The sequence below is a fragment of the Chelonia mydas genome, chromosome 9 (genome assembly GCF_015237465.2).
Source record: "Chelonia mydas isolate rCheMyd1 chromosome 9, rCheMyd1.pri.v2, whole genome shotgun sequence".
In the NCBI taxonomy this organism is placed as follows: Eukaryota; Metazoa; Chordata; order Testudines; family Cheloniidae; genus Chelonia; species Chelonia mydas.
This window is the reverse complement of record NC_057855.1, coordinates 1054553-1080939: the sequence shown is the minus strand read 5'-3', so window position 1 is coordinate 1080939 and position 26387 is coordinate 1054553. Positions and strand designations below refer to the sequence as shown.

At 44.9% G+C, this 26387-nt stretch overlaps 2 protein-coding genes across 5 annotated transcripts in view; both read right to left on the bottom strand.

The window, feature by feature from the left end:
• The window catches only part of XXYLT1 (xyloside xylosyltransferase 1), a 101171-nt gene extending 93097 nt beyond the window's left edge, over positions 1 to 8074 (bottom strand). Inside the window, exon 1 of the mRNA XM_037908710.2 lies at positions 7706 to 8074. Coding sequence (XP_037764638.1) covers positions 7706 to 8059 — 354 coding nt within the window. The 5' untranslated portion in view covers positions 8060 to 8074. The remainder of the gene's footprint in view (positions 1 to 7705) is intronic.
• A 3664-nt stretch (positions 8075 to 11738) lies between these two features.
• The window catches only part of ACAP2 (ArfGAP with coiled-coil, ankyrin repeat and PH domains 2), a 117599-nt gene continuing 102950 nt past the window's right edge, over positions 11739 to 26387 (bottom strand). For all 4 annotated transcript variants that reach the window (XM_037909246.2, XM_037909245.2, XM_043523152.1 and 1 more), the window contains 3 exons: positions 22186 to 22296; positions 21856 to 21917; positions 11739 to 16531 (listed from right to left, as the gene is read on the bottom strand). In XM_037909246.2, coding sequence (XP_037765174.1) covers positions 16428 to 16531; positions 21856 to 21917; positions 22186 to 22296 — 277 coding nt within the window. In that variant the 3' untranslated portion in view covers positions 11739 to 16427. The remainder of the gene's footprint in view (positions 16532 to 21855; positions 21918 to 22185; positions 22297 to 26387) is intronic.

Here is a 26387-nt window from a genome sequence, read left to right as displayed (position 1 = left end):
CTAGATGGAGCTACCGTAAGGTGGGTGCAAAACTGGCTGGAAAACGGTTCCCAGAGAGTAGTTATCAGTGGTTCACAGTCATGCAGGAAGGCATAACGAGTGGGGTCCCGCAGGGATCAGTTCTGGGTCCGGTTCTGTTCAATATCTTCAGCAATGATTTAGATAATGGCATAGAGAGTATACTTATAAAGTTAGTGGACGATACCGAGCTGGGAGGGGTTGCAAGTATTTTGGAGGATAGGATTAAAATTCAAAATGATCTGGATAAACTGGAGAAATGGTCTGAAGTAAATAGGATGAAATTCAATAGGGACAAATGCAAAGTACCCCACTTAGGCAGGAACAATCAGTTGCACACACACAAAATGGGACATGACTGCCTAGGTAGGAGTACTGCAGAAAGGGATCTGGGGGTCATAGTGGATCACAAGCTAAATATGAGTCAACAGTGTAACACTGCTGCAAAAAAAAACAAAAAACAAAAAACCATCATTCTGAGAGCTAGAGTGTTGTAAGCAAGACACGAGAAGTAATTCTTCCGGTGTACTCCGCACTGATTAGGCCTCAACTGGAGTACTGTGTCCAGTTCTGGGCGCCACATTTCAGGAAAGATGTGGACAAGTTGGAGAAAGACCAGAGAAGAGCAACAAAAATGATTAAAGGTCTAGAAAACATGACCAATGAGGGAAGATTGAAAAAATTGGGTTTGTTTAGTCTGGAAAAGAGAAGCCTGAGGGGGGACAGGATAACAGTTTTCAAGTACATAAAAAGTTGTTACAAAGAGGAGGAAGAAAAATTGTTTTTCTTAACCTCTGAGGACAGGACAAGAAGCAGGGGGCTTAACTTGCAGCAAGGGCGGTTTAGGTTGGACATTAGGAAAAACTTCCTAACTGTCAGGGTGGTTAAACAGTGGAATAAATTGCCTAGGGAGGTTATGGAATCTCCATCATCGGAGATTTTTAAGAGCAGGTTAGACAAACACCTGTCAAGGATGGTCTAAAAGATAATATTTAGTTCTGCCTTCAGTGCAGGGGACTGTACTAGATGTCCTCTCGAGGTCTCTTCCAATCCTACAATTCTATGATTTCTATGAAATGATGACTGGATTTTTTTTCTGAATGCTCTGCTCTAGGCATTCTTGTGGGGCAGTTCTCTGACCTGTGCTGCACAGGAGTTCAGATGATGACAATGGTCCCTGCTGGCCTTGCCATCTGTGAATCGATAAGGATCTCAGCACCCAGGCCTGGGAGGAGGGGAACTCACCCCATGTCAAAGGAGCAGGGGCTGCAGCATTGTGCAGGCAGCTTGCCCACAGCCACGGGGGAGTCGGCTGCCTTTTGCACTACAGCGCTTTGAGAAGCAAGTGCGTCTGTAGCTGAGGAATGCAGGATTCCCAAGTACCAGGTGCAAAAGCCCAGGGATTCAGTCTCAGCATGACCATCCCCCAACTCATCCTTTAGGGAAGGCCCTGCCCTAGCTAAGATGTCAGTCAAGGAGCTGGAACATGCGCTGGACGCACGCAAGGAGCAAGTCAAACTCCCCGGCAGTCTCTCTCTCTTGCTCTATGTTTTCCATACCCATGAACCAGGCCAGGTCAGCAGAGTCCAGACGGGTGGCTCTGCATGCAGCATCCCCCACTATCCTCTTCACAGTGTTTTCAGCAGCCAGAGCGGGCTGAAAGCTATCTACAATTCCCAGGGCCCCCAGCCAACAAGACAGAAAATGGTTTAACAAACTGTAGTCATTTCCTAACAGCATTCTTTGATCACAGGTTACTCAACGATTAATTATTCAGCCAAAAGTGTCTGCAAAGAAGAGGATCTTGCTTTCAGAATATCAGAGGAGCGAATGACGTCTCACCAGCTCCGTTCTAATTTCATTAGAAGAAGGCGCATTCCCCACTGTTCAAATACATTTTAAACATCCCAATTAAAGTGACGGACAGAGAGAAAGTCTCTCTACTGCGACAGCAGCTTCCTGGAACCTCTGAGCACTTACGTTCCTCCTTCTGCTCTGTGCCCATTCCACAGCTAGCCACGTTCCGACTCAGAGCGTGCGGCCAGAACGGACCTTAGTCTGACCTCCTGTGGAGCACAGGCCATTGCGTGTCCCCCAGCCACCCCTGCTCTGAGCCCAGTAACGTGGGTTTGGCTAAAACATCTACCAGAAAGGCTCCAGTCTGGGTCTGAAGTCACAGACAGATGGAGAATCCACCACTTCCCAGGGGAGTTTGTTCCAATGGCTAATCACCCTCACTGTGCCGGATTACTTGTTTCCATTGGTCTGGCTTCAGCTTCCAGCCCTTGGTTCTAGTTCTGCCTTTCTCCGCCAGACCAAAGAGCCCTTCAGTAGCAGGTGTTTTCTCCCCGGAAGATCCCTACGCACTGATCGTGTCCCAGAGTCAGCCAGCACATTCATCCCCCAGTGAATGAAACAGGAAACTCAGGCCGGTTCTCATTTACATTTGACGAGGCTGTGCTTTGCCCCTCTCCCCTCGAGCCGCGTATTCACCCATCAGCCGGAGGCATCTGAAGGGGCCTGATTCCTAGGAAGCGCTGAGCGCCCATTCTCTGACAGTCAGCCGCGCTTGTCGACGTTGTGGAAGAGCACAAAAGGCCATGGGGCACCCTTAACGCTGCATTAACTCACACTTCTGAAACCCAGGAAATGCAGAGTTACAGAACATGCCAGGGCACTGACTCTGCCCCGGGAGCAGGCAACACTCACTGCGAATAATCTGCATGCTCTCCAGCTGCATGCCCTGGGCTGGGTAGCTGTACTGACCGGTGGAGGAATTAGTTGGACCAGCTTGTCAGAGCTGTGATTGCATTATGAGGAGCGCTTGGCATCTTGACAGAGCACAAGTCTCTTGAGGCCATTGCAGAAAAGCTAAATGAATTCTTTGCATCTGTATTCGCTGCAGAGGATGAGAGGGAGATTCCCACACCTGAGCCTTTCATTTTAGGAGACAAGTCTGAAAAACTGTCCCAGATTGAGGTGTCAATAGAGGAGGTTTTGGAACAAAATGACAAATTAAACAGCAACAAGTAGGACGAGATGGTATTCACCCAAGAGTTCTAAAGGAACTCAAATATAAAATTGAAGAACTACTAACTGGTATGTAACCTATTGCTTATATCGGCCTCTGTGCCAGATGAGTGGAGAGTAACTAATGTGACTGCTTTTTAAAAAAGACTCCAGTTAGAGGCCGGTAAGCCTAACTTCAGTACCAGGCAAATTGGTTGAAACTACAGTAAAGAAGAGAATTATCAGACACAGAGATGAACACAATATGTTGTGAAAGAGTCAACACGGCTTTTGTAAAGGGAAATCGTGCTCACCAATCTATTAGAATTCTCTGAGGGGGTCAACAAACGTGAACAAGGATGATCCAGTGGATATAGGATACCTGGACTTTCAGAAAGCCTTTGACAAGGTCCCTCGACAAAGGCTCTTAAGCAATGTAAGCAGTCATGGGACAAGAAGTCTCATGGATCAGTAACTGGTTAAAAGATAAGAAACAACGGGTAGGAATAAATGGTCAATTTTCACAATGGAGAGAGGTAAATAGTGGGGTCCCCCAAGGATCTGTAGTGGGACCAGTGCTGTTCAACATATTCATAAATGATCTGGAAAAGGGGGTGAACAGCAAAGCTGCAAAGTTTGCAGAAGATACTAAATTCCTTTAGACTTACCTATCCTGAATAGACTATGAGGAGTTACAAAGGGATCTCATAAAACGGAGTGACTGGGCAACAAAACGGCAGATGAAATTCAACATTGATAAATGCAAAGTAATGCAAGTTGGAAAAAAATAATCCCAATTACACATATCAAATGATGGGGTCTAAATTAGCTATTACCACTCAAGAACGAGATCTTGGAGTCATTGTGGATAGTTCTCTGAAAACATCCACTCAATGGGCAGCGGCAGTCAAAAAAGGGAACAGAAATTTAAGAACCATCAGGAATGGGATAGACAATAAGACAGAAAATATCATAATGCCACGATAGAAACCCATGACATTTCCACACCTTGAATATTGCTGTAGTTCTTGTTGCCCCATCTCATAAAACATAGATTAAAACTGGTAAAGATACAGAGAAGGGCAACACAAATGATGAGGGGATGTGGAACAGCTTCCCTGTGAGGAGAGATTGAAAAGACTGGGACTGATCATCTTATAAAAGGGACGACTACGGGGGGATGTGACTGAGGTCAAAAAACCATGACTGCTGTAGAGAAAGCGAATAGGAAAATGTTACTTACCCCCTCTAACAACACAGGAACCAGGGGCCACCCAATGAAATTAACAGGCACTGGTTTAAAACAAAGAAAAAGAAGTATTTCTGCACACAGTACATGGTCAGTCTGTGAAACTCGTTGCCAGGGGATGTTGTGAAGGCCAAGACTATCACTGGGTTAATAAAACAATTAGCTAAGTTGATGGAGGACAGGGCCATCAATGGCTATTAGCCAAGATGGTCAGGGACACAACCCCAAGCAGCAGGGCACAGGGGTCTTCTTGCCATGGGTCCTCTCAGCAGTGAGGAGGGATCAAAGAGTAGTCTGGGGGTTTAATGATAGGTAAGTGAAAGTATATTGTTAGAGGGAACCCAGTGCATCAGGGCGAAGGTAAAATGTAGCAAATGTGGGACTGTCCTTATGGCGTAGGCTCAGTGTTGGAGTGCAGGGCAGGTGTAGTTATTTTCTGTTTCGTACACCTCCCCTAAACACAAGTTTTGCCCAAGCAAACACGTGGCACTAAATTCTGTCCTACAGTGGTCACGTGCCCTTTTCACGGAGGGTTCTACACTGTCTGCCAAGGTGGGGGGAGTGTGTGTGTGTTATGGGAGTACTGGGACATCACTCAGAGGGCAGAGTTAAGGTTGTGTGGGCATGGTCCTTAACTCCGTATTTGCTGGATTTCAGAAGTTTGGGTTTTGCAGAATGCAGGGTTTTGGACAGGCAGCACTGGGCAAGCTTAACTCTGCAATAGCAAAAGTTTTGTCAGAGAACTTCAGTGTCTCCAGGGAGAAGGAAATGTTTCTCTGGCAAGCTGATCTTTTGAAAATGGCAGCTCTGCAACTGATCGCAGGCTGTGACCTCTGCGCACACAAGCCACTGACTGGCCTGAGACAAGCCTTTCCCTGCACTGTCGCTAATGCCCAGAGTTGGAACTGGACTCCCAAATCTTAACTCCGGCTGAAAAACAAAGGAAATCACTTCAACGTGGTTAGTCCTACAATATCTGGGATGCCTCAGCAGGGGAGCAGCGAGTAGGGAGCGGGGGCGGCAACACCGCTGAGTATGGCATGATCTCAGGCTACAACAGCCAAACCTACACGGACAGCTGCACCTGCTCACCCTGCGCCAGGGCAAGCCCCAGCTCGGCAGCTTCTCCACAGCAGCCAGGCTGCCGGGCGCCAGTGCTCACACCTCTCCCGCATCCGCACCAGCGACGGACGCAACACTGCGGCAGCACAGCCCCCGGGCACGTCCCCCCGTTACCGGCAGGGCGGCTTCTGGAAGACCAGGGAAATCGGCCTCAGGCCCGGGTGAACGCCGGGATTCCCCCGGTGCCCGTCCCGCTCTTCGTCCTTCTCCCCGAGGAGAGGCCAGCTGAACGGTCAGCTCTCTGCTCGCAGGAGCAGTTCAGGACACAGCACGGGACAAGCCACCGTCAGGCGCTGCTCCCGCTCGCAGGCGGCCGTCGCAAGGTGGGAGCCGGCGGGACAGGACAGGAGGCTCCGGCAGCCTCAGTTGGAGCCCGAGAGCCACAGCGCCGAGCTAAAAGAACAGGAGGACTTGTGGCACCTTAGAGACGAACAAATGTATTTGAGCACAAGCTTTCGCGAGCTACAGCTCACTTCATCAGACGCAGCTCCGAGCTTGTGACGCAAGAGATGGCCGTGCCCCCGTCGCAGTGGTTTTCAGGGGGCCACACTCTGCTGGGGGTCCAGGCCGCCACCGGCGGCTGGAGGGGCCGAGCTGCCCAAGACCTGGGCTAGGAGCCGCAGTGACGGAACACGAGGGGAAGACCCGAGTCCCCATCCACACGGGTGCATTCCTATGTCGAGTCCTCCTGGCTTGCCTCTTCCGTGTCCTCCTGCAGGCACGGCACCCTCCTTAGGCAGGCCAGAGCCGGCCCCAGGGCCGCCGGTCAAAGCTCCAACGAACCCAAGCGATGGGAGAGCGGGCAGCAACCCCCCAGCGGAGGAATCAGACGGGTCTCAGAAGAGATGAGTCCTTTCTCAGGGGCTCCGGTCAGCGTGAGGCCTGTGCGTCCAGGCACGGGAAGCAGAGCCCAGGTGCTGGGGCGTGTGCGATGGCAGGAAGAGGAACGTTTGCACGGCTGGGGATGTGTCCCCCGCAGCCAGGCCTCACTGGCACTGTATCAGGCAGAAAGGAGCCGGCCCAGTGGCTAGGCCTGCTCAGAGAGAGTCCGGCCTACATGCTGGGGCGATCCCACGTGCTGCAGGGAGCACATTTGAGCGTGGACACAAGGTGCATCACCAGCTCGCCAGCAGACAGGGCCCAGCAACCACAGCGTGAGGAAGCCTCAGGCTAGGCAGCCAGGCAGTTCTAGCAGCCCCAGGAGCCCTTCCAATCACTGCAGGAGAGGGCCAGGCATTAGAAGCAATCCAGGAGGGGCCTGAAACTGGCAGAGAGGTTCCCCAGTTGCTAGCATTTCAATAAGGGGAACAGCCCCCACAGGCCACCCAAAGAAACTAAAAGACAACATATTTAAAACTCAAATCAAATGTTTTCTGTGGCACAGAATTAACTTGTGGAACTCACTGCCACATGAGACCAGAGCGCTAAAAGATTTAAAAGGGGGATTCAACATTTATAAGGATAACATAAAATTCCAGAGTTACATGAATAAAAAGCCAAGGGATAGTAGCCCTCCTGCTCTGCCTGACCCACCCACTCCCTGGCTGGGACTCGGGAGAAGACTTCTCTCTAGGCAAGGTCTCGCCATAGTTGCTCGTCATTGGGTGTGCAGCACCATCCCCTCATGCAGCTGGCACCTGTCTCTTTTGGACAGCCCCTCTGACAAAGAACCCGGGACTAAGCCCTGGGGTGGGAGAGTGGCAGGGCACTGGCTCCTGGGGATCAGTCAAGAGGGGTGCACAGTCCCATGGAACGGAACTGCGGGTACCAGCCCTCGGGTGCCCGGGCAGGGCTGGCCCAGGCCACCCCAGCACCCTGCGCTCAGCACAGCCATCTCGCCTCAGTGCCCAGTGCCACCCCAGCGCCCTGTGCCCGGCACAGACGTCACACCCCAGCACCCGGTGCCATCCCATCCCACCCCACCGCAGCGCCCTGTGCCCGGCAGAGCCTCAGTGACCGGTGCCCCCCAGCGCCCGGTGCTGCCGTCCCACCCCGCCCCAGCACCCCGTGCCCGGTGCCCCCCAGCGCCCGGTGCTGCCGTCCCGCCCCGCCCCGCGCCCCGTGCCTGGTGCCCCCCAGCGCCCGGTGCTGCCGTCCCACCCTGCCCTGCCCTGCCCCAGCGCCCCGTGCCCCCCAGTGCCCGGTGCTGCCATCCCACCCCGCCCCAGCGCCCCGTGCCATCCCAGTGCCCGGTGCTGCCATCTCACCCCGCCCCAGCGCCCCGTGCCCGGTGCCCCCCCTGCGCCCGGAGCTGCCGTCCCACCCCACCCCGCCCCCCCGGCTCCCACCCCCGGCGCCCCGCGCTACCTGGCAGCGGAAGGGGAGGCCGGGCAGCAGCGGGCGCAGCAGGCCGCGGGCGATCTCCCGGCTGCGCGGCTCGCTCACGAAGTGCAGGTGCAGGACCTGGCCCGGCTGGAGGCGCGCGCGGCGCAGCAGGGAGCGGAGCGCAGCCTGGGCGCGGGCCTGCAGCGCCGAGCTCCGCGCCGCCTTGGTGAACATCAGCAGCAGGTGGAGGCGGGCCGGGGCCGGGGCCCGATCCGGGGCCGGGGGCGGGCGCGGGGGGGCGCGCAGGCCGAGGAAGGCGCAGGCGCCCAGCGCGGCGGCCAGCAGCAGCAGCGGCAGCGCGCAGGGCGGGGGGCGCAGGGCCCCCAGCCGGGCCATGGCGGCGCGCACGGGCCGGGCCGGCTCCGGAGGCCGCCGGGCTGCGCGGGGAGCGGCCCCGCCTCCGAGCCACGTGGGGCCGGGCGGAGCTCGGTGGGCCCCGGCCCGCGGGGCGGGTCGCGGGAGAGCCCGGCCGGGGCTCGCTGGGGCTCGCCGGACACGGGGCAGGGCGGCGCGAGCCCGGGGGCCCCCGGCGGGCTCTGCCCGGTCGCGGTCGGGCGGTTCGGAACCGGAACCGGGGAGGGGCGAACCCGAACGGCCCCGCGGCGGGCTGCAGGGTCCGGCCCGGACAGCACGCGTGAGAAACCGGGAGCGGGGGGGGCAGTAGGAGCCTCTAGGAGGAAAAGCCCAGAATCGGGGCCGTCCCTAGGAAAGCAGCCGCGCCGGGCGCCGAGCTCGCCGGGGTCAGACCCAGCTCCGCCGGCTGCGGGACCTGACCTGCCCCCGGTCCCGGGGCAGGCCCCAGCCCCTCGCCCCAGGGAGGCGCCTCGCAGGGCGGGGGGTCGGCAAATGCCCGGTTCTCCATCAGCCCCCTGCCCGGCAGAGCAGGGCCGTGCGTCCGGCTCCTGACCATGCGAATGGATTAAAATAAAGGGTGAAGAATCCGACAGTCTCCATCCCCACAGAATCTAATTCTGCTGAGCCTGAGTCTCCCTCTCACGCAGCTGGGCTGGAAACCACAGTATTGCCAGAGTAGCTCATTACCAAGGAAGGGGCATTTTAAACTGACGAAAAGAGCCTGCAACCCCTGAGGAATCAGCTCAGTAGGGACCAGGGAAAGGGTGAGCCCACCTGGCCCATAGTGCAGGCGAGGGCTGGGAGAGTCAAGACAGGAAACGCTGCCTGCCTTGCTGAGCCAGACCCAACCTGTCTTCCTGTACCCCGGCGCAGTCTCCTTACCCAGCCAGGCCAGTCTTGCCCATCTGAACGCCCAATCCTAGTGTCCATCCCCGGCCCGCCCCGCTTCCCAATACAAACTGATTTTAAAAAACTCGAATGTTTAACCAAATTCAAAAATTCATATGCTTGTTCTGTTAAAATAGTGTTTGCTCTTGGAGAAAAAAAAATCCAGAATACATAATGTTGCTGTAGTTAAATAAAACAATTTAAATGTTTGTCTGATTCTCCTCCTAATACAGCCTGGAAAGAAAATCCTCCAAATATTAATGATTGACCTGTTGAATTGGAGATAGATATTTATGAAGTCACTGGGAGGTGAACTGCTTCAAATACCTTTGGTAAATGAACTAACCAAACAATCATTCATTTTGTGATATAGCTGTAAAACTCATCTGAAAAGTTTTCAGAATAAATCACTTTAAAATTGTATAGCATGTACCTTCTGAAAATGAAACCTACATCTATCTGAGTTGTGAAGAATATGTATTAAGGTTATAACAACCAACAAGAATGTGCTTTTATGTAGAAATCCATAATTAAATAGTCTTCCTGACTAGTGATTTAAATTAGGATTTAAATCAAATCCACCCTACAGGAGCACATTCAGGGCCTCTCTGACCGTGGAGCATGCACACGGGTCAGCACTAGCAGCTGTGAGATACTCCAGCAGGCTCAGCAAGGGCACAATCTTCAGAGGTTTCCGCTATCAAAAAAATCAAAGAAGTCTGCTGAGTACGTGACACCTGCCATTTTTCAAAGCTTTATAACTTGGCCAAATTTGGGCAGATTTTCATGGGGAAGACAAAAGGCACATCCCTCACACAAAGACCCCCTCCACTGCCAAATTTCAGCTCCCTAATCCAAAGCATCAGGGTGCGGGAGCATTTCAAAGAAAAGATCAAGAATTTTGTAACATTGGCAAAACAATGTATTTTCCTCCAGCTTTTTTCTCAGAAACAACCCAACTGCTTGGGCTGAATTTAAAAAAAAAAAATCATCCTGAGGCAGATACCTGGTGTGACGTTATTGACATGAACTGTGACCGTATAGATCATTGGTGCAACCGAGGTCCTATAGTTGCCCCAAATCTTGTACAAAGGAGGTCGACTAAGGTAATTTGCTGGTTATGATTATGCTGTATGTATCATTTTTGTATTTGAAGTTATGAATATTGACTATGTACTTGTATCGCAATGTGTTTGATTCTAAGTAGCCTCAGTGAAGCATTTGGTCAGCTTCTTGAGAAAGGACTATTCTCAGTAAGTGCCCAATCAAGAAACACTTAACTGACAATGGACTTTGGAAGACGCCAATCCACACCTGAGCTTTCCTGGGAATGTTCAAACTAACATGTAAATAATGGCATTGGCCTGCAAAAAGCTGAATCATTCATGGACATGACTTGCCCAGGTGGCTACAAACTCCATCTTGTTGCAGTTATTTTCCACAGAAGAACAAAGGGGTTTCCGCCCACAAGAGAGAATATAAGGCCCTGGAAGCCTCTCCATTTTGTCTTCAGCTGGCTCAAGAGATGGCCTCTCCACCCCAAAGAGATGCCTGAAAGAAACTGGAACAAAGGTCTGTAACTACGGGAGTAAGAGAGATTCCTTGACCCAGGCCATAAGCGACAACGTTGGTCTGAAAAGGACTGGGCCCAGACTAGGAAGGAGTCTAGTCTGTGGAAGAAGCTTACTGAAACATCTGAGGGTGAGATTTACCTGTATTCAGTTTCCTACTATATTAGGCTTAGACTTGTGTGTTTTGTTTTACTTTGCTTGGTAACTTTGTTCTGTCTGTTATTTCTTGAAACCACTTAAATCCTACTTTTTATACTTAATAAAATCACTTTTATTTATTAATTCACCCAGAATAAGTAATTAATACCTGGGGGAGCAAACAGCTGTGCATCTCTCTCTATCAGCATTATAGAGGGCGGACAATTTATGAGTTTACCCTGTATAAGCTTTATACAGAGTAAAACAGATTTATTTGGGGTTTGGATCCCATTGGGAGCTGGGTGTCTGGGTGCTAGAGACAGCAGCAGTTGCGAAGCTGTTTGCAGTTAAGTCTGCAGCTTTGGGGCGTGTGGTTCAGACCGTGGGTCTGTGTTGCATCAGGCTTGTGTGTCTGGCTCAACAAGACAGGGTTCTGGAGTCCCAAGCTGCCAGGGAAAAACAGGCTCAGAGGTATTCTCAGCACATCAGGTGACAGTCCCGAGGGGGTCTCTGTGACCGAACGTGTCACACCTGGCATGGAAAATTTCAGCCAAGTTACATTTTGGTAAAATTTTAAACAGAGAAGAGGGTCTTATAATGGGAAGTGTTAGGCAACTTGAATAATAGGCAGCGCTACCAGCCCCACCTATAGTGTGTCTGGGAGGATTCTTCCCAGTTTTGTTTCAGATTGGCTGCAACACTTGTTCCACCTCTGCATCAGTCTGGACTACTTCTTTCAAAATCCATCAGAAATAATCTGCTCTTTAGATTGAAACTTTAGAAAAACTGCAAACTGGGATGATTTGAGCAGTTAAGAATTTGAATTTTCCTTCTGCAAAATTCCAAAGCTCTGCAGGAGAGGCTCCTTCCCAACCCAGCGATTGGAAGCGTTACTCTGCCAAAGCACCTGCCATTGCTGAACTTTTACTCACAAATGCAGTATGCCAAGGGTAGGTGTAGCTCACAACCAAACTAGCAATTGAAGGCTACTTGCTTTAAGCTGTATTAACTTTTAGTTCTAAGAGTGTGGCAAAGCCTTGACAGCTGTACACATTTCACCAGGATTTTGCAGCATACAAAGTCTTTATTCAAGTATAGTATTTACAATTCTTACATAATGTACATAGAGTAACTATTAAGATAATGTATTTTTCTTCATTTACAATGAAACTACAATAAAACTACATTCAAGTTTCTGATACAAAGTCTATAGACTTATTAAATGCAAAGTAGGACTGGTTATACATTCTTTCCAATTATGCATTTAGGAAAACCAAAAAAAAAAAATCACAACAATTTACTACTGGACTGGTTCAAAACCACTGTCTAGTAAAGATGTACTTAGCGATAGGTACAGAAAGTCATTTATCACTCCAAACAGAATAACCATCCAGTTTGAGGAAACATGGTTTGATTCCTCAGTAATTATTATCATAACATGGGAAAAATTCTGACCTGAGGATAAAAATCAAGTGGGAATTTTCCTTCCTTACCATCTCCTTCCATGGGAAAAGAGAGAAGAAATACAGTACGCAGAAAGGTAAAGAAAGAATGGTGAAGGGGGAAAATGCAAATAAAAAAGTACATTCATCTCCTCCCCCCCATCGTATCTGTACATAGTTGGCTGACTGTTTTAAAAAAGTGCCCATTTGTACAAACAGATACCTATACCGAGACACGTGTGTGTCAGGCAGAACTCTGTGCAAAGGAGCATCAACCATGGCATTGTATTCAACTGGGGAAAACATTCTTTACCTATCTGTAAGCGGATGGATCGTGGATGTTTTCAGAATTGGCTTTTAAAATGCTTTCAGTATCTTAATCATCAGTTCTAATCCTTCTGATGTACAAATACTCATGCCTTGGACTCAAGGCATTTGTACATTTGGAATTCCATGAAATGGTCCTTTTATGTTCTCTGTGCCATTCAGAGATTATTAAAATGCATACTTCACATGCACGTTTGTTAAAAAACAGGATTTCCCTGCTTCCCAGCAGCTGTCTACACACTGAAAACATTATAGCAAATGTTACACTTCTTCTAGTTCTCATGTATCCCTTGCACCAGTGCTTACATATAATTGCTATACATCAAACAACATGCTGTGGGTACAAGTCATGATTCAGAATGAGAGAAAGACACTCCGTTTTATATGGAGAATTTACTGATAAATCAACAGCACTTGGAGGGGGTTTGTTTACATGTCAGCCCTGTCTACATGTAAAGCAAGTGAAAATGAATCCCTATAAGTGAAAGATACAGACAATTACCTTCCAACATACCATGAACATTATAAATCATTAAGAGCATAATCTGAGTCCAGTGAAGTCAATGGGAAGGCTCCCGCTGATTTCGATGAGGTTGAGATTAGGTCCCAATTGTGCAGGTGAGGAAACTAAATTCTACCCTGTATTAATGAACTGATGTGCATGTTCCAACTGCAACATGAGTGAAAGCAAAGCAAGCCTTCTACCACCTACTGGATTCACTCAAACTTAAGGAAAAGGATAACAATTTCAATAAGTCAAATAGTATAAAATTCAGCAGAGTACAGAAATACCTGAATATATAAGCATTGTACCCAAAGTAACAGAAAACAGGAAGCCTTAAAAACAAGTACAGATTGTAATGAAACATTATAGCCACAATTTTAACCAGCAGGTAACCTACGTAAATCATGTCCAAAAGTATGCTAAAATGTATTATGTGCTTTTCCATATTTACTCATTCCAAAAGTCTTTCTGCACATCTGGCCCTGGGTAGGATAAAGATAATAAAAGCCTAAAATAAATGATCAATTTATTTTAAACTGTGTTAAGAAAATACTGCTGCCTTCTCCACAAGTTAAGGCCAGTTGTATTCTACACATAGGTGAAAGTATGAACTGGAACTAAACTTTCCCAGTACTTGGCACATGGCTCAGCAGATACTAAAGCCCAACAGAGTCTTACTTCATGCACACTATTCAAGTTATATTCAGATTTACCTCATAGCAGGAGTGGGAATTTCCTAATACTACTAAGCAAAACAGCAACACACGAGTTACAGATTTGCCCATCAAGCACCGTCTCTAAAGCCAGGGGGTCAACTAGACTTCGTCCTGCAAACTGAACACTTGATCTTGCTACACACCAGATAGCTTCACGGCATGTCCATTTTTGTCAGTGTGTCAGTGATCACAACAATGCTCTTCTGGTGAATGCACATTACACTGCACATCTCAGCGCACAGACCAGGCCAAGGAACTACACTACCTAGCCTGGGCTGCCAAAACGACTTCAGGTTTTTACAAACTCTAGGTCTTCTGTCAGACCACTCGGATACAATCACGCACTGACAAACAATCCAAGCAGATTCTACAATTTAGCATAAACACAGTATCAAAAGCTAGGTCACTCACTCCCCTGACTGGCGAGAGCTGGGAACGCAGCAGGGGCTCCACACAGCTACAGAGAAAGAGCTGTGCTTTATAGGGAACCCTTTTGCAAGTTTAAGCAGCAGCCCTGAGTGACTGGGAAGGAAATGCTGCAGTGGTCACAAAGGTGGAGATATGGCATGGGGCATCTCAGAGGAGAGACTTCCAATATCTTTCAGCACTACGGAATAAAGACAGTGATTGTGCCCTGAAGCTTCAGGCAGCTTTTCTATACAGTCACTCTCACTGTACACCAAGCATTATTTGTAACGTAAGAGGACAAGGCATCTAGACAAAACTGTGTATCTGAAATGAGTATTCTATAATGGGCGTATCTTACACAGCGTCCCAACTCTACGTGTGGAAGCTTCTACTCTCTAAGCTCTAACTTACTCAAGATAGAATGCTATTTAAGGAGACAGATCAGAGAGCACCCAATCATTCTCCAGGAACCAATTCCTATTAAAAAAGCTTATGAAACTCATTTGTAAGCAGTAACCGCAAATGTATTACTGTCCAAAAATCAATGCAGTTAAAATGGGCACAATTTACTTTGCTTCAAGTAATTAGGCTACAAATAAAGCAATGATGAGACTGTAAAATTCACCCATTTACCACAATAACCTATTGGACACTTTCTATAGCATGAAGATCTTATTCTGGTATCAAAAATTTTTCATATATTTTATTTTTGATTAGCTATTTAATGCACAAGGATAAATATTTAAAAAACTCTCTGAAATGTAACATGCCTGGAAAAGCTTAATTTTATCACACATTTACATAAATTTAGAAAGCCCCTTCTGTATCTGCATTGTAACAAGCTAATGTTTTTAAATCTCACTTATTTCCAAAGTAAATTTTAGCAGCAGTATAGTATATTGTTCTAAATAGTTGACGAAGATTACAGGAAATCTGCAGTAGCTTGGAAGGCCTACCTAGAAATCCTTCTTACACTGTTTGAAGTGCCAGCAAATGGAGGACCAATAACTAAGAAAGTCTGTGATGCTTTTGGGGCTCAGATGTATATTATCTATCTATATGCTATCTACTATAAATACACAGATAAATCTTTACTTTTATACATCATGTGCATGCGCACATCAACAGAACACAGGGTGGAGCCCACTGAACGGTTCTGGTTGCTGCCAACAGAATACCACTTCTGATTATATTCTCTTTTTAGAGCAGCCATACAGTAAGACTTCCAGGTTTTCTACTACATGCCCTATTTCAGAGAGCCAGTACACAGATTACATTATGGCAGGCTCTGGCAAAAAGGACTGATTGCCCCAAGTGTAGGACGGCTGCATAACTTGTGAGTGTTTTAATATTTCTTTATTGGGAACAATCCTGACAACAGCTTGGCAGGAGAGGCAACCTTTCATTTGTATGCCTGTCCTATGTTAATGTTCTGCTTGGCTCACTATTTATTTTCTACTCCCTAATTCCAGCTTTTGAGATGCATTTTGATGTCAGTCAGTTTAACGCATTAAAAACAAAACTTGATGGCATCAGGGGATCAAATTTACTCCAAAGGGAAAGTTCCACAGAGAATCAATCAAACAAGCAACTTTGTTCACAACAAGTCTTATAGTAAAATAGGGAAGTTGCTGCTTTTCTGACATGTGGTCCTCCAGAATACGTACGTACAGTGACAGGACAGCAGTCACTGGCCTCATGGCCTGCACTGGTTAGAAGGAGTCAGCTGTGGAAGAGCCTGCAACGTCGTCATCATTTCCTGTGTTAGTAGCACACCGGGCAGAGGAGATGGAGGATCGTGTGTGTGTGTCAGGGGCAGATGTACAGAAGGGGTGTTCAGGCAGGTGATCACCAGCTTTCCCATCCAAACAGACTGGAGAGGGAAAAGGCAAGCTGGTCCTCGCCTGAAGAGATAGGAGCTGTAGGGTTACAGCCAGGCAGAACGGGAGGCCTGGGGAAATTGTGCTGCTAGCGACTGCCCGTGAGCAGTGAGGATCTGGTCATCCCACACCACTGACAGAGGAGGAGTTCTGCAACGCTCCCAGCTTCCGCCAGCCTGGAGCGTGACTCAACCTAATCCTGCCTCCACATGGCAAAACAAAAAACTCCCTCCAATCCGAGGCAGTATCCCTTGCTAAAACAGCTCCATCTCCAGCTGCTGCAGTATTCACCCTGAATCACATGCAGCAAATTACACCTCCCACCCAGCCTAAGGCTACACTAGAGTGCTCACTCAATCCAGACTACCAAATATATCACAAAAAACACATAATGAAACCAGTTTAAAAAAATAAAGACTGCTGCTCTAGAAGCATTAGAAAAGAACCAGGTTTAGTTCTTTTTCTTCTTAGACACTCAAGACTTCTGTGAGTCTGATTGCTGAAAACGGTTTAGCTTCTCTGGATTATTGGATGCCATTTGAGAAAAATCACGAAAAATGTCCTGGTAAGTTTCATCTCCTGGGTAGAAGAAAAAAAATAAATTAGGAAAATATTCCTAAAATATTTATCATGATGGCTAACACCATGCATCATCTCACAAATCTCCTAGTCCTTACTGCATAACATTTATATGTTTGCATAACAGATTTTTCATATATGGTATAAAATGGGTGACATGAAAGGTGACAGACTGGTTAACTACATGCACACTCTGTAAAAGCAAATTAAACAAAGCCAAATTATACCTGAAAATAGCACCTCAAAGGCAGCCACACAGAGGAAAGTTCAGAGTTAGAAAAGAGAGATGCAAGTATTTTACAACAATGTAAAAGAAAAACATGTTTTATATATACAGAATAAAATCATTATTTTAAAAACGAAAAAGTCAGAGGCTCTCTTGAAAGTAGATCTATGGCAGAAATAAGGGATGAAGAAAAAATGTCATAACCAGCTAGTCCATACTATAACAATTATTAGCAAGCAACAGTATAAGAGCAGAGCACATTCCCACATTACTGAGGAAATTAAAGTTTGCAAGTGCTGGTGCTTTAGTATTTTAATATGTAAAATGGCATTTTGTTTTATTTTTAAATGCAATGGGAGTCTCTCTACACTAAGACAATGACCCATTGCTGACAATGTTTTTTCAGCAGTGTCACCCAGCCCCCTTCAATGGGTACTGAAAATGATTTCGCTGATAGACAGTGGAGCATGGAAAGGAGATTTGTTCCAGGTCTCTCTTCCTGTCCTGTCTACACTAGCAGCTAAGCAATTTTCAGCCATTGATTTCCATGGAATTTATTCATGTGCTGAACGCTTTGCAGAAGCGGGTAATATGCTGCCATCCAAAACCTGCCCCTTCCAAGTTGGGAAAGGAGTATGCAGGGGCCAAACGCTGCTGTTCCCTGTCTGACAACTCCATTATATGTTGCACATCATAAGAGAAGAGGGGAACCAAAAGTTTACCTCTCTCACCAACTACAGTGGTGTGCAACACACACCTCCCTTCCCTTTGTCCGGGTGGTGAAGGGAAGCAGATAGTCCCCCTTCATCCATTTCCACGTAGTATGGTTTTAAATGACTTTACAGAGTCTTTAAGGGACAGGGAGTAGAAGGTTACATTGCCATTATGTCTTTCCGCCATTTTATATGTGCATTTCCAGTGCCAAATCTGTCTCATTCCTGTGTATTTGTGGTTAGCATTGTGTTCATTTGAAAACAAATTCTCAGAAATGACAGTTGGCCAGAACAAAATTAGAATAGTGGCAGGGCTTACATAAAAATGTAAGGTTTCAGAGTAACAGCCGTGTTAGTCTGTATTCGCAAAAAGAAAAAGAGTACTTGTGGCACCTTAAAGACTAACCAATTTATTTGAGCATAAGCTTTCGTGAGCTACAGCTCACTTCATAAGCTTATGCTCAAATAAATTGGTTAGTCTCTAAGGTGCCACAAGTACTCCTTTTCTTTTTATAAAAATGTAAGCCCACAGAAATCTTCCCCAACTCTAAAAAATATAAGTACTGTCATTAGCACATTTTTAAAAGGGAACTTCCTTTCTATTGAAATTCCTTTCCTTTTTCAGGTTTAGCTCCAAGCATTTTTCAAGACCTGAACAGACACACAGCATGTGTTTGCTCATAACAGCTACTTCTAATTACTTCTACTGAGAGGCAAGCATACAATAAAATCAGAGTCGTGATCATTCATCTAGAGAATATACACTAAAGAACACAAGTCAGAGCTGACCATGTCTAATGCATGTTATTAAATTAACACAGTAGAAATAAAAGGAAATTGATTCCATAGGTGAACTAGTGCTACAGTTCAGTTAACACATTTGGTTCGGTGATGTTCCCTCTCAAGAAAAACTGTTTTTGCAAGGTTTCAGAGTAGCAGCCGTGTTAGTCTGTATTCGCAAAAAGAAAAGGAGTACTTGTGGCACCTTAGAGACTAACCAGTTTATTTGAGCATGAGCTTTCGTGAGCTACAGCTCACTTCATTGGATGTATGCTTTTTTGTTTTTGCAAGATATATTTTTGGCTCTATTTTTGGCTAATAACAAAAAAGTATCACATACAAAAATAGACGAGTAAAATAAAATATGCCTTAAGTTTGCACACTGCATGAAAATACTTAAAAATAATATTTACAAGGTTTACAGTATTAAGTGTTTAAAATTGAATTCTGGAAAGCCCCTTTCCAAGCAAAATGTAGCTAAAGTGCAGATTTTTAATACAAAAATACTATATCACTGATTAACCATTCAACAGCAAAATAACTTAAAAGGCACACGTTGAACATTTAAGAAAAGACAGGAAAAGGGGTAGCAGACACATAGTAACAGACGTTCTGCAGCATCAAAAGGTAAGCATTCTCGAGTATTGTGCAAGGAACGGTACCCATGGAGTATATGGCTTCTACCAGCAGCAATGCCTATTTTGTAGACTGAGCTGTTTAAATCAGCTAATACCCATTACATAAAGTATATTTTGGAAGACCCATTGTACCATGCAAAGTCATGTATATGTTCCATTAACGGTTCAAATCAATCATATGTTTTTACACCAGAAATGTTGATGCTACCTAGCTAAATTAATCATTGGTTTCACTTATTTCATAGCATGGGTAAGTGGATACTGCAATCGGAGGTGTGACTGCAGCTCAGGTAGGCATACCTGCAGTAACTTTAATCTAGCTAATGCAGCTAAAAATAGCAGTGAAAACCTGGCAACACAGATCTTTGCTGCAGTCCAGCAACACAAGTATGTAACCCAGGTTCCAGGTGGGTTTGTACAATCTGTGCGAAAGCCAGTGTTACCACACCTCCACTGTTATTTTTAGCCACACAGTCTCGTTAAAGCTTGCACAGGTATGCCTACCTGAGCTGCAATCACACCTCTGACTGCAGTGTAGACATACCTTAAAGTAGAGAAGTATCTACTTCACATCACTCCATGCTTATATCAGGACTCTCTTACACCACACTTACCCTCATCCAACTCCCAATCCCAGGAAAATTATCAAAGAATCTATTATTATACCATCATCTTTTTCAGAACCACCTCTGAAGAGCAGTATTAGAGTAAGGGTGCTAAGGACATTTTAAGATACATCTCTCTTGCAAAGCTGTTGCCTTTATCGTCACCGTAAAGGCAGGGTGAACATATTTTGTTCTCAGGCTGGTAAGTTCACAGGACAATTTGCCAGGCTAACATATATTAACATTGAAAACATTCAGATCATTTGTTATAATTTGTAAATGTTCTGAGTCAATCAAATACTGCTGGTCACAAAGTGCCCAGGGAGGCGGCATGATCCGGTGACTGAGGTGCTGGACCACGAGTCAGGAGACCCATGTTCTACCACTGGCTCTGCCACTGGCCTCCTGCATAACTTGAAGCAAGTCACTTCACCCCTCTGCACTTCTATTTTCCCTTTGTCAGTCTTGCTGATTTAGATTGGGCAGGGACTGATTCTCACTGCACCATGCCCAGCACAATGGGGTCTCCAATCTCAGCTGGGGCTTGGAGATACTGCTGTAACACAAATAATAGATAATCCTCAAATTGTCTTTGATGAAACAAATTCTCTACGTTTTCCGAGTTCTCCAGATGGTTGAAAAAATTTTGTCTAAAAATCCTTTGAACACAACGCTAGGGAAGACATTTTCAGTCACCTCAAGTTAAAGGTTAGACATTTAATGCACTTTATGTAAATAAAATTTGCCTGTATTCGTTATGAATGAAAGCCAGTGCAAGCCCTGAAACGTTCAGTAACAAAAACCTTTTCTATACACTATACAAATACAAATTTTGATTTCTAACACTTTCACATCTGTGGCACACCAGTTAATTTACCCAAAATTTATATAAAAGATTTTACTTTGGAGCTACCAAATTCAAGCATTTTGCTGCAAAGCAAATGCATTCCACCCTTGAAATTAGATGGTCATTTCTTTCTTTTTTAACTTTAAAATGAAAATGAAATTGAGAACTAAATAGTTAGGAGGTTCCCTGTTACCTGTAGCCTGTCAATCAAACAGCACATATCTTGTTAGCTGTTAATGTCACTGGCTGAATGTTGGACAGTCAAAAAGGGGATGGACTTTCCTTTACTCAGCAGAAGAGCCTGCATCATTTTTGACTGGTGGTTTCTTCCAAGTTTAATGTCAAAAACCTTTAATATTAACAACTCCAAGAAAATTCAGAGTTATGGTTGAAAATCCGTCCTTAAGGTCTGTTATGAAATGCATAATCCTAGGTTGCTGAATACTGGATTATGCTGCAGGATTTATGTGCATATTTATGGGCTATTGGTATATGGTTTGATCTGCTGGTAAAGCACTTTTGCACAGTCACTTTGAAGTGAATGGCACAAGCTTAAGTGCTTTGTTGGATCAACACCACAGTGATTAGCACTTTGCAGGAACAAGCCCTTTAAGCAGGATGGTTTTGCTTTAACTAAATTGCCTGGCTGGTGCCCATTTAAGTCAGATTTAACAATACCTAGTACTAGAACTTGTCAACCAGCTTCATTTCTATTATTGGTTTCCTTTAGCATTAGTTTAAATAAGTCCTCTATAATAAAAGTGGTTTGTATAAATACAAGTTTAGACATTTAAGTGTAAATGGTATTGTTTGCCTGTGAGTTATTTGTACATATATGCTAAGTGAGATTTTTTGCTTTTTAATACCAATTGGACCAAATGCCTGCCAATTTTTTCTGATGTACTGGTTTAGTTGTATAGTACAAAAACGGGTCTTTAAAAATGAATGTTTGGTCTAAAACATTTTAAAAAATTAGTGCAAAAAAAGCCCCCTTTTTATGTTTCTGCCCACAGTGATTTTGTATGACAAGTTTGGTGTAGGCCTCAGGAAATGGGGTTATAATGAAGACGACAGACACAATGGGGTTATAATGGAGAAGACAGACATCCCGTAGTAAGATTAACGCTTGACTGCTGCTGAACCATCCAGACAGAAGGCAGCAGCTGACCATTGCCTGGGTCTCAGCAGCACATTACTAGAAAGCTGCACAGCGGATGGTGTGGAGGGCCAGCAGCAAAAAGAGTTGCATACAGCAGTGCTAACATGTACCACTACAATTGTGAATTTCAAACACCCTCCCTCCTCCACCTGTGAACACATGACCGTTTAGAGTATACAACTGTCCACTTCAATCAAACATCATACATGTATATGTTGCTTATGAAAACACTGTGGTATGAAGCTACTTTAATTTTCTTTTGCTCAAAAACTATGAATCATCTAGCTGTAAACTAATAAATTCCTGAATGCATTTCTTATACTGCATCTCAGTATGGTTATTAGTAGAGTATTGACCTGGCTGTCCATAAAGTCCTTCTGATTCCCTCATTTCTTCATTCATTCTTGCCAAACGTAACCTATGGTTTGGAAAAGACAAGAACGTCATTTTGACTACACTGAAAACAACATAGTACAAACTATAATGCATTTCTGAGTTTCATCAGTGAAAGATACACAGAGCTTCTTTCAGTTCATCCAGTGAACACTATGCCCCCTCTCTCTGGATTGTCTTGAGTTTGTCCATTCTGGTATAAATCCATTCAAGTATTTCTTATATGCTTACAGGACTCAGAGTATAGCAATACAGGAAAAAATCTGAAATTCAACCTAATCGAACACACTTACAGAGTTACGATATCTGCATTTGCAGCTTCTACAGCTATACTCAAAGGGTCTTTCCCTTCTTCATCAGTGGCATGCTGATTTGCTCCTCGTTTTAGGAATAAACACACTTGCCTATTAAAGAAATTGCATTATTGCATAATTTCCACCAGAAAAAACAAAAGAAAACATTTTTACAGACAAACAAGCAGGATTCAATCCAGTTTAGTTTAAACCAACTAAAATAATCTGAACATCTCAAATCCCGTCCAAGTACATTTTACACAAACCCTAGCAACACAGCTTCAATCCATCAACTCAATTAATCTGAAATGATGCCAAGATTTCAATAGTGCAGAAAGTCATTTCTTAATTTAATCAAAACTAAGCTGGAACTGTGGAATAGTTTTTGATAAATATCACAGGTGCACCTTGCAGATCACGTTAAGGGAATGGAGACTGTTACAATGGGCCCCTCATCCCTTTGGAGATCACACTCAGTAGGACCAAAGGCTTTAAGACCTCATAAGAACGTAAGAATGATCATATGGGCAATACTAGGACAATGGTCCATCTAGCCAAGTATCCGGTCTTCTGACAGTGGCTACTGCCAGACGCTTCGGAGGGAATGAACAGAACAGGCAATCATCAAGTGATCCATCCCCTGTCATCCACTTCCAGTTCCTAGCAGTCAGAGGCTTAGGGGCCTGGGGCTACAACCCTGCCCATCCTGGCTAATAGCCATTGATGGACCTATCCTCCATGAAGTTATCTAGTTTTTTTGAACCCTCTTATAGTTTTGGCCTTCACAACATCCCCTGGCAATGAGTTCCACAGGTTGACTGTGCATTGTGTGAAGTAGTACCTCCTTTTGTTTTAAACCTTCTGCCTGTTAATTTAATTGGGTGACCCTGGTTCTTCCGTTATGAGAAAGGGTAAACAACACTTCTTTATTCACTCTTCATACCACTCATGATTTTATAGACCTCTATCAAATCTGCCATCCTCACTCTTCTAAACTGAAGAGTCCCAGTCTTTTTAATCTTTCTTCATAGGGAAGCTCTTCCATACCCCTAATCATGTGTTGCCCTTCCCTGTACCTTTTCCAATTCTAATATATCTTTTTTGAGATGGGGCAACCAGAACTGCATGCAATATTCAAGATATAGGAATACCATGGATTTATATAGTGGCATCTTCTGTCTTATTATCTATCCCTTTCCTAACATTCTGGTAGCTTTTTGACTGCTGCTGCACATTGAGCAAATGTTTTCAGAGAACTCTCCACAATGACTCCAAGATCTCTTTCTTCAGTGGTAACAACTAATTTAGACCCCATCATTTTGTATGCATACCTGGGATTCTATTTTCCAATTTGCATTACTATGCATTTATCAGCATTGAATTTCATCTGACATTTTGTTGCCCTATCACCCAGTTTAATGGGATCCCCTTGTAACTCTCTGCAGTCAGCTTTGGATTTAACTATCTTGAGTAATTTAGTATCAAATGCAAACTTCGCCACTTCATAAATGACTGGGAAAAGGTGGTGAATAGTGAATATGTTGAACAGCACTGGTCCCAGTACAGATCCTTGGGGGACCCCCATTATTTACCTCTCCCCACTGTGAAAACTGGCCATTTGTTCCTACCCTTTGTTTCCTATCTTTTAACCAGTTACTGATCCAACAGAGAACCTTCCCCTTATCCCATGACTGCCTAGTTTGCTTAAGAGCATTTGTTGAGGAAGGAACCTTGTCAAAGGCTTTCTGAAAGTCCAAGTACTCTATAGCCACTGCATCACCCTTGGCCACATTTGCTGACCTGCTCAGAGAATTTAAAGAGATCGGTGAGAAATAATTTTCCTTTACTAAAGTGGCATTGACTTCCATCATATCATGTTCATCTGTGTCTCTGATAATTATTTTATTTACTATACTTTCAAGAAATTTTCCTGGTACTAAAGTTAGACTCAATGGCCTGAAATTACCAGGATCAACTCTGGAGCCTTTTCAAAAAATTGATGTTACATTAGCTGTCTGCCAGTCATCTGGTACAGAGGTTGATTTAAGTGATAGGTTACACACCAGAGTTAGTAGTTCTGTAATTTCAGGTTTGAGTTCCTTCAGAATTCTTGGGTGAATAGCATCTATTCCTGGTGACTTACTATTGTTTAATTTATCAATTTATTCCAAAATGTCCTCTATTGACACCTCACTCTGGGACAGCTCTCCAGATCCATTACCTAAAAAAAGTCTCAGGTGTGGGAATCTCCCTCACATTCTCTACAGCGAAGACCAATGCAAAGAATTTTTTTAGCGTCTCCGCAATGGCCTTGTCTTCCTTGAGTGCTCCTTTTCCATCTTAATCATCCAGAAGTCCTACTGATTGTTTCACGGGCTTCCTACTTCTAATCTACTTAAAACAAACTTTTGCCGTTAATTTTTGTCTTTTGCTAGTTGCTCTTCAAATCCTTTTTTGGCCTGCCTGATTATACGTTTACGCTTGAATCATTAGCGTTTATGTTCCTTTATTTTCCTCAGTAGGATTTCACTTCCAATTTTAAAGGATACCTCTTTGTCTCTAACTGCCTCTTTTACTCTGTTTAGCCATGGTGGCTTTTTGGAAGTGATCCTCTCGGGTTTTGTAGTTGTTTTTCCAGGTATACATACAGTTTGCACCTCTACTCTGAGGTTTTTTATAAAAAAAAAATTCCATGCAACTTGCAGGCATTTCGCTCCTGTGACCCTCTAACTTCCGTTTACCTAGCCTCCTCTTTTTTGTGTTGTTCCCTTTTTTGACGGTAAATGCTACGGTGGTGGGTTTCTTTGGCATTTTCTCCCCTACAACGATGTTACGTTTAATTACATGATGGTTGCTGTTACCGAGCGGTTCAGCTGTATTCCCCTCCTGGACCAGATCCTGTGCACCACTTACGACTAAATCAAGAATGGCCTCTCCTCTGGTGGGTTCCAGGACTAGCTGCTCCAAGAAGCTGTCATTAATGGTGTCTAGACATTTTATCTCTGCATGCTGCCCTGAGGGGACATGCTCCTTGACAATATGGGGATAGTTGAAATCCCCCATTATTATTGGGGTGTTTTGGGTTTTTTGTATTCTCTCTAATCTCCCCGAGCATTTCACAATCACTGGTCAGGTGGTCCGTGGTATATTCCTACTGCTATACTCTTATTATTCAAGCTATGGATAGAAGTTCCAAGAGATTCTATGGTACAGAGTCATTTAAGATTTTTTACTATATTTGATTCAGCTTTCTTTCATATATAGTGCCACTCCCCATCAGTGCAACCTACTCCATCATTCCTATACAATAGAACCTCAGAGTTACAAAACCCAGAGTTACAAACTGACCGGTCCACCACACCCCTCATTTGGAACCAAAAGTACACAATCAGGCAGCAGCAGAGACGAAAAAAAAGCAAACAGTACAGTGCTGTGTTAAACGTAAACTACTAAAAAATAAAAGGAAAGTTTAAAAAAAGATTTGACACGGAAAGGAAACTGTTTCTGTGCTTGTTTCATATAAATTAACATGGTTAAAAGCAGCCTTTTCTTCTGCACATTAAAGTTTCAAAGCAGTATAAAATCAATGTTCAGTTGTAAACTTTTGTTCAGAATTATGAACAACCTCCATTCCAGAGGTGTTCATAGCTCAGGTTCTACTGTATATTTTGTATCATCATTATTCCACTAAGCTTCTGTGATGCTGATTATATCAACAACCTCATTTAATCCCAGACACTCAAGTTCACCCATCTTAGTATTTAGACTTATTGCTTTTGTATACAAACACTTGCAAAACTGGTCAGTATTTGGTTGTCTGTCTTCACCTGATGTAATTGAATGGGCCTCTTTTTGTCTGTTTCTTTTCATTTTCTGCCTGTATTTTATCAACTTCTATCCTCTCCTCTTTACTAGGATATAGAAGATCCTCTTTAATAAATCCTCCCCTAAGGGATGTCTCTGTCAGAACAAGGTGCTCCCTCCGCACCTGTCTGTTTCCCCCAGCCCTTAGTTTAAAATCTCCTTTACAATCTTTTTAATTTGACATGCCAGAAATCTGGCCGCCCACCTCCAGCGTGTTGCAAGAGAACCACCACTGAGCAGCACAAACAAGATAGAATGTACATGCTGAAGAGTCTTCAGATTCAGGCACCTGCTTGTAGCAGTGGAGAGATGCTGTCTGAAACCCTGTTCAGTTGCCC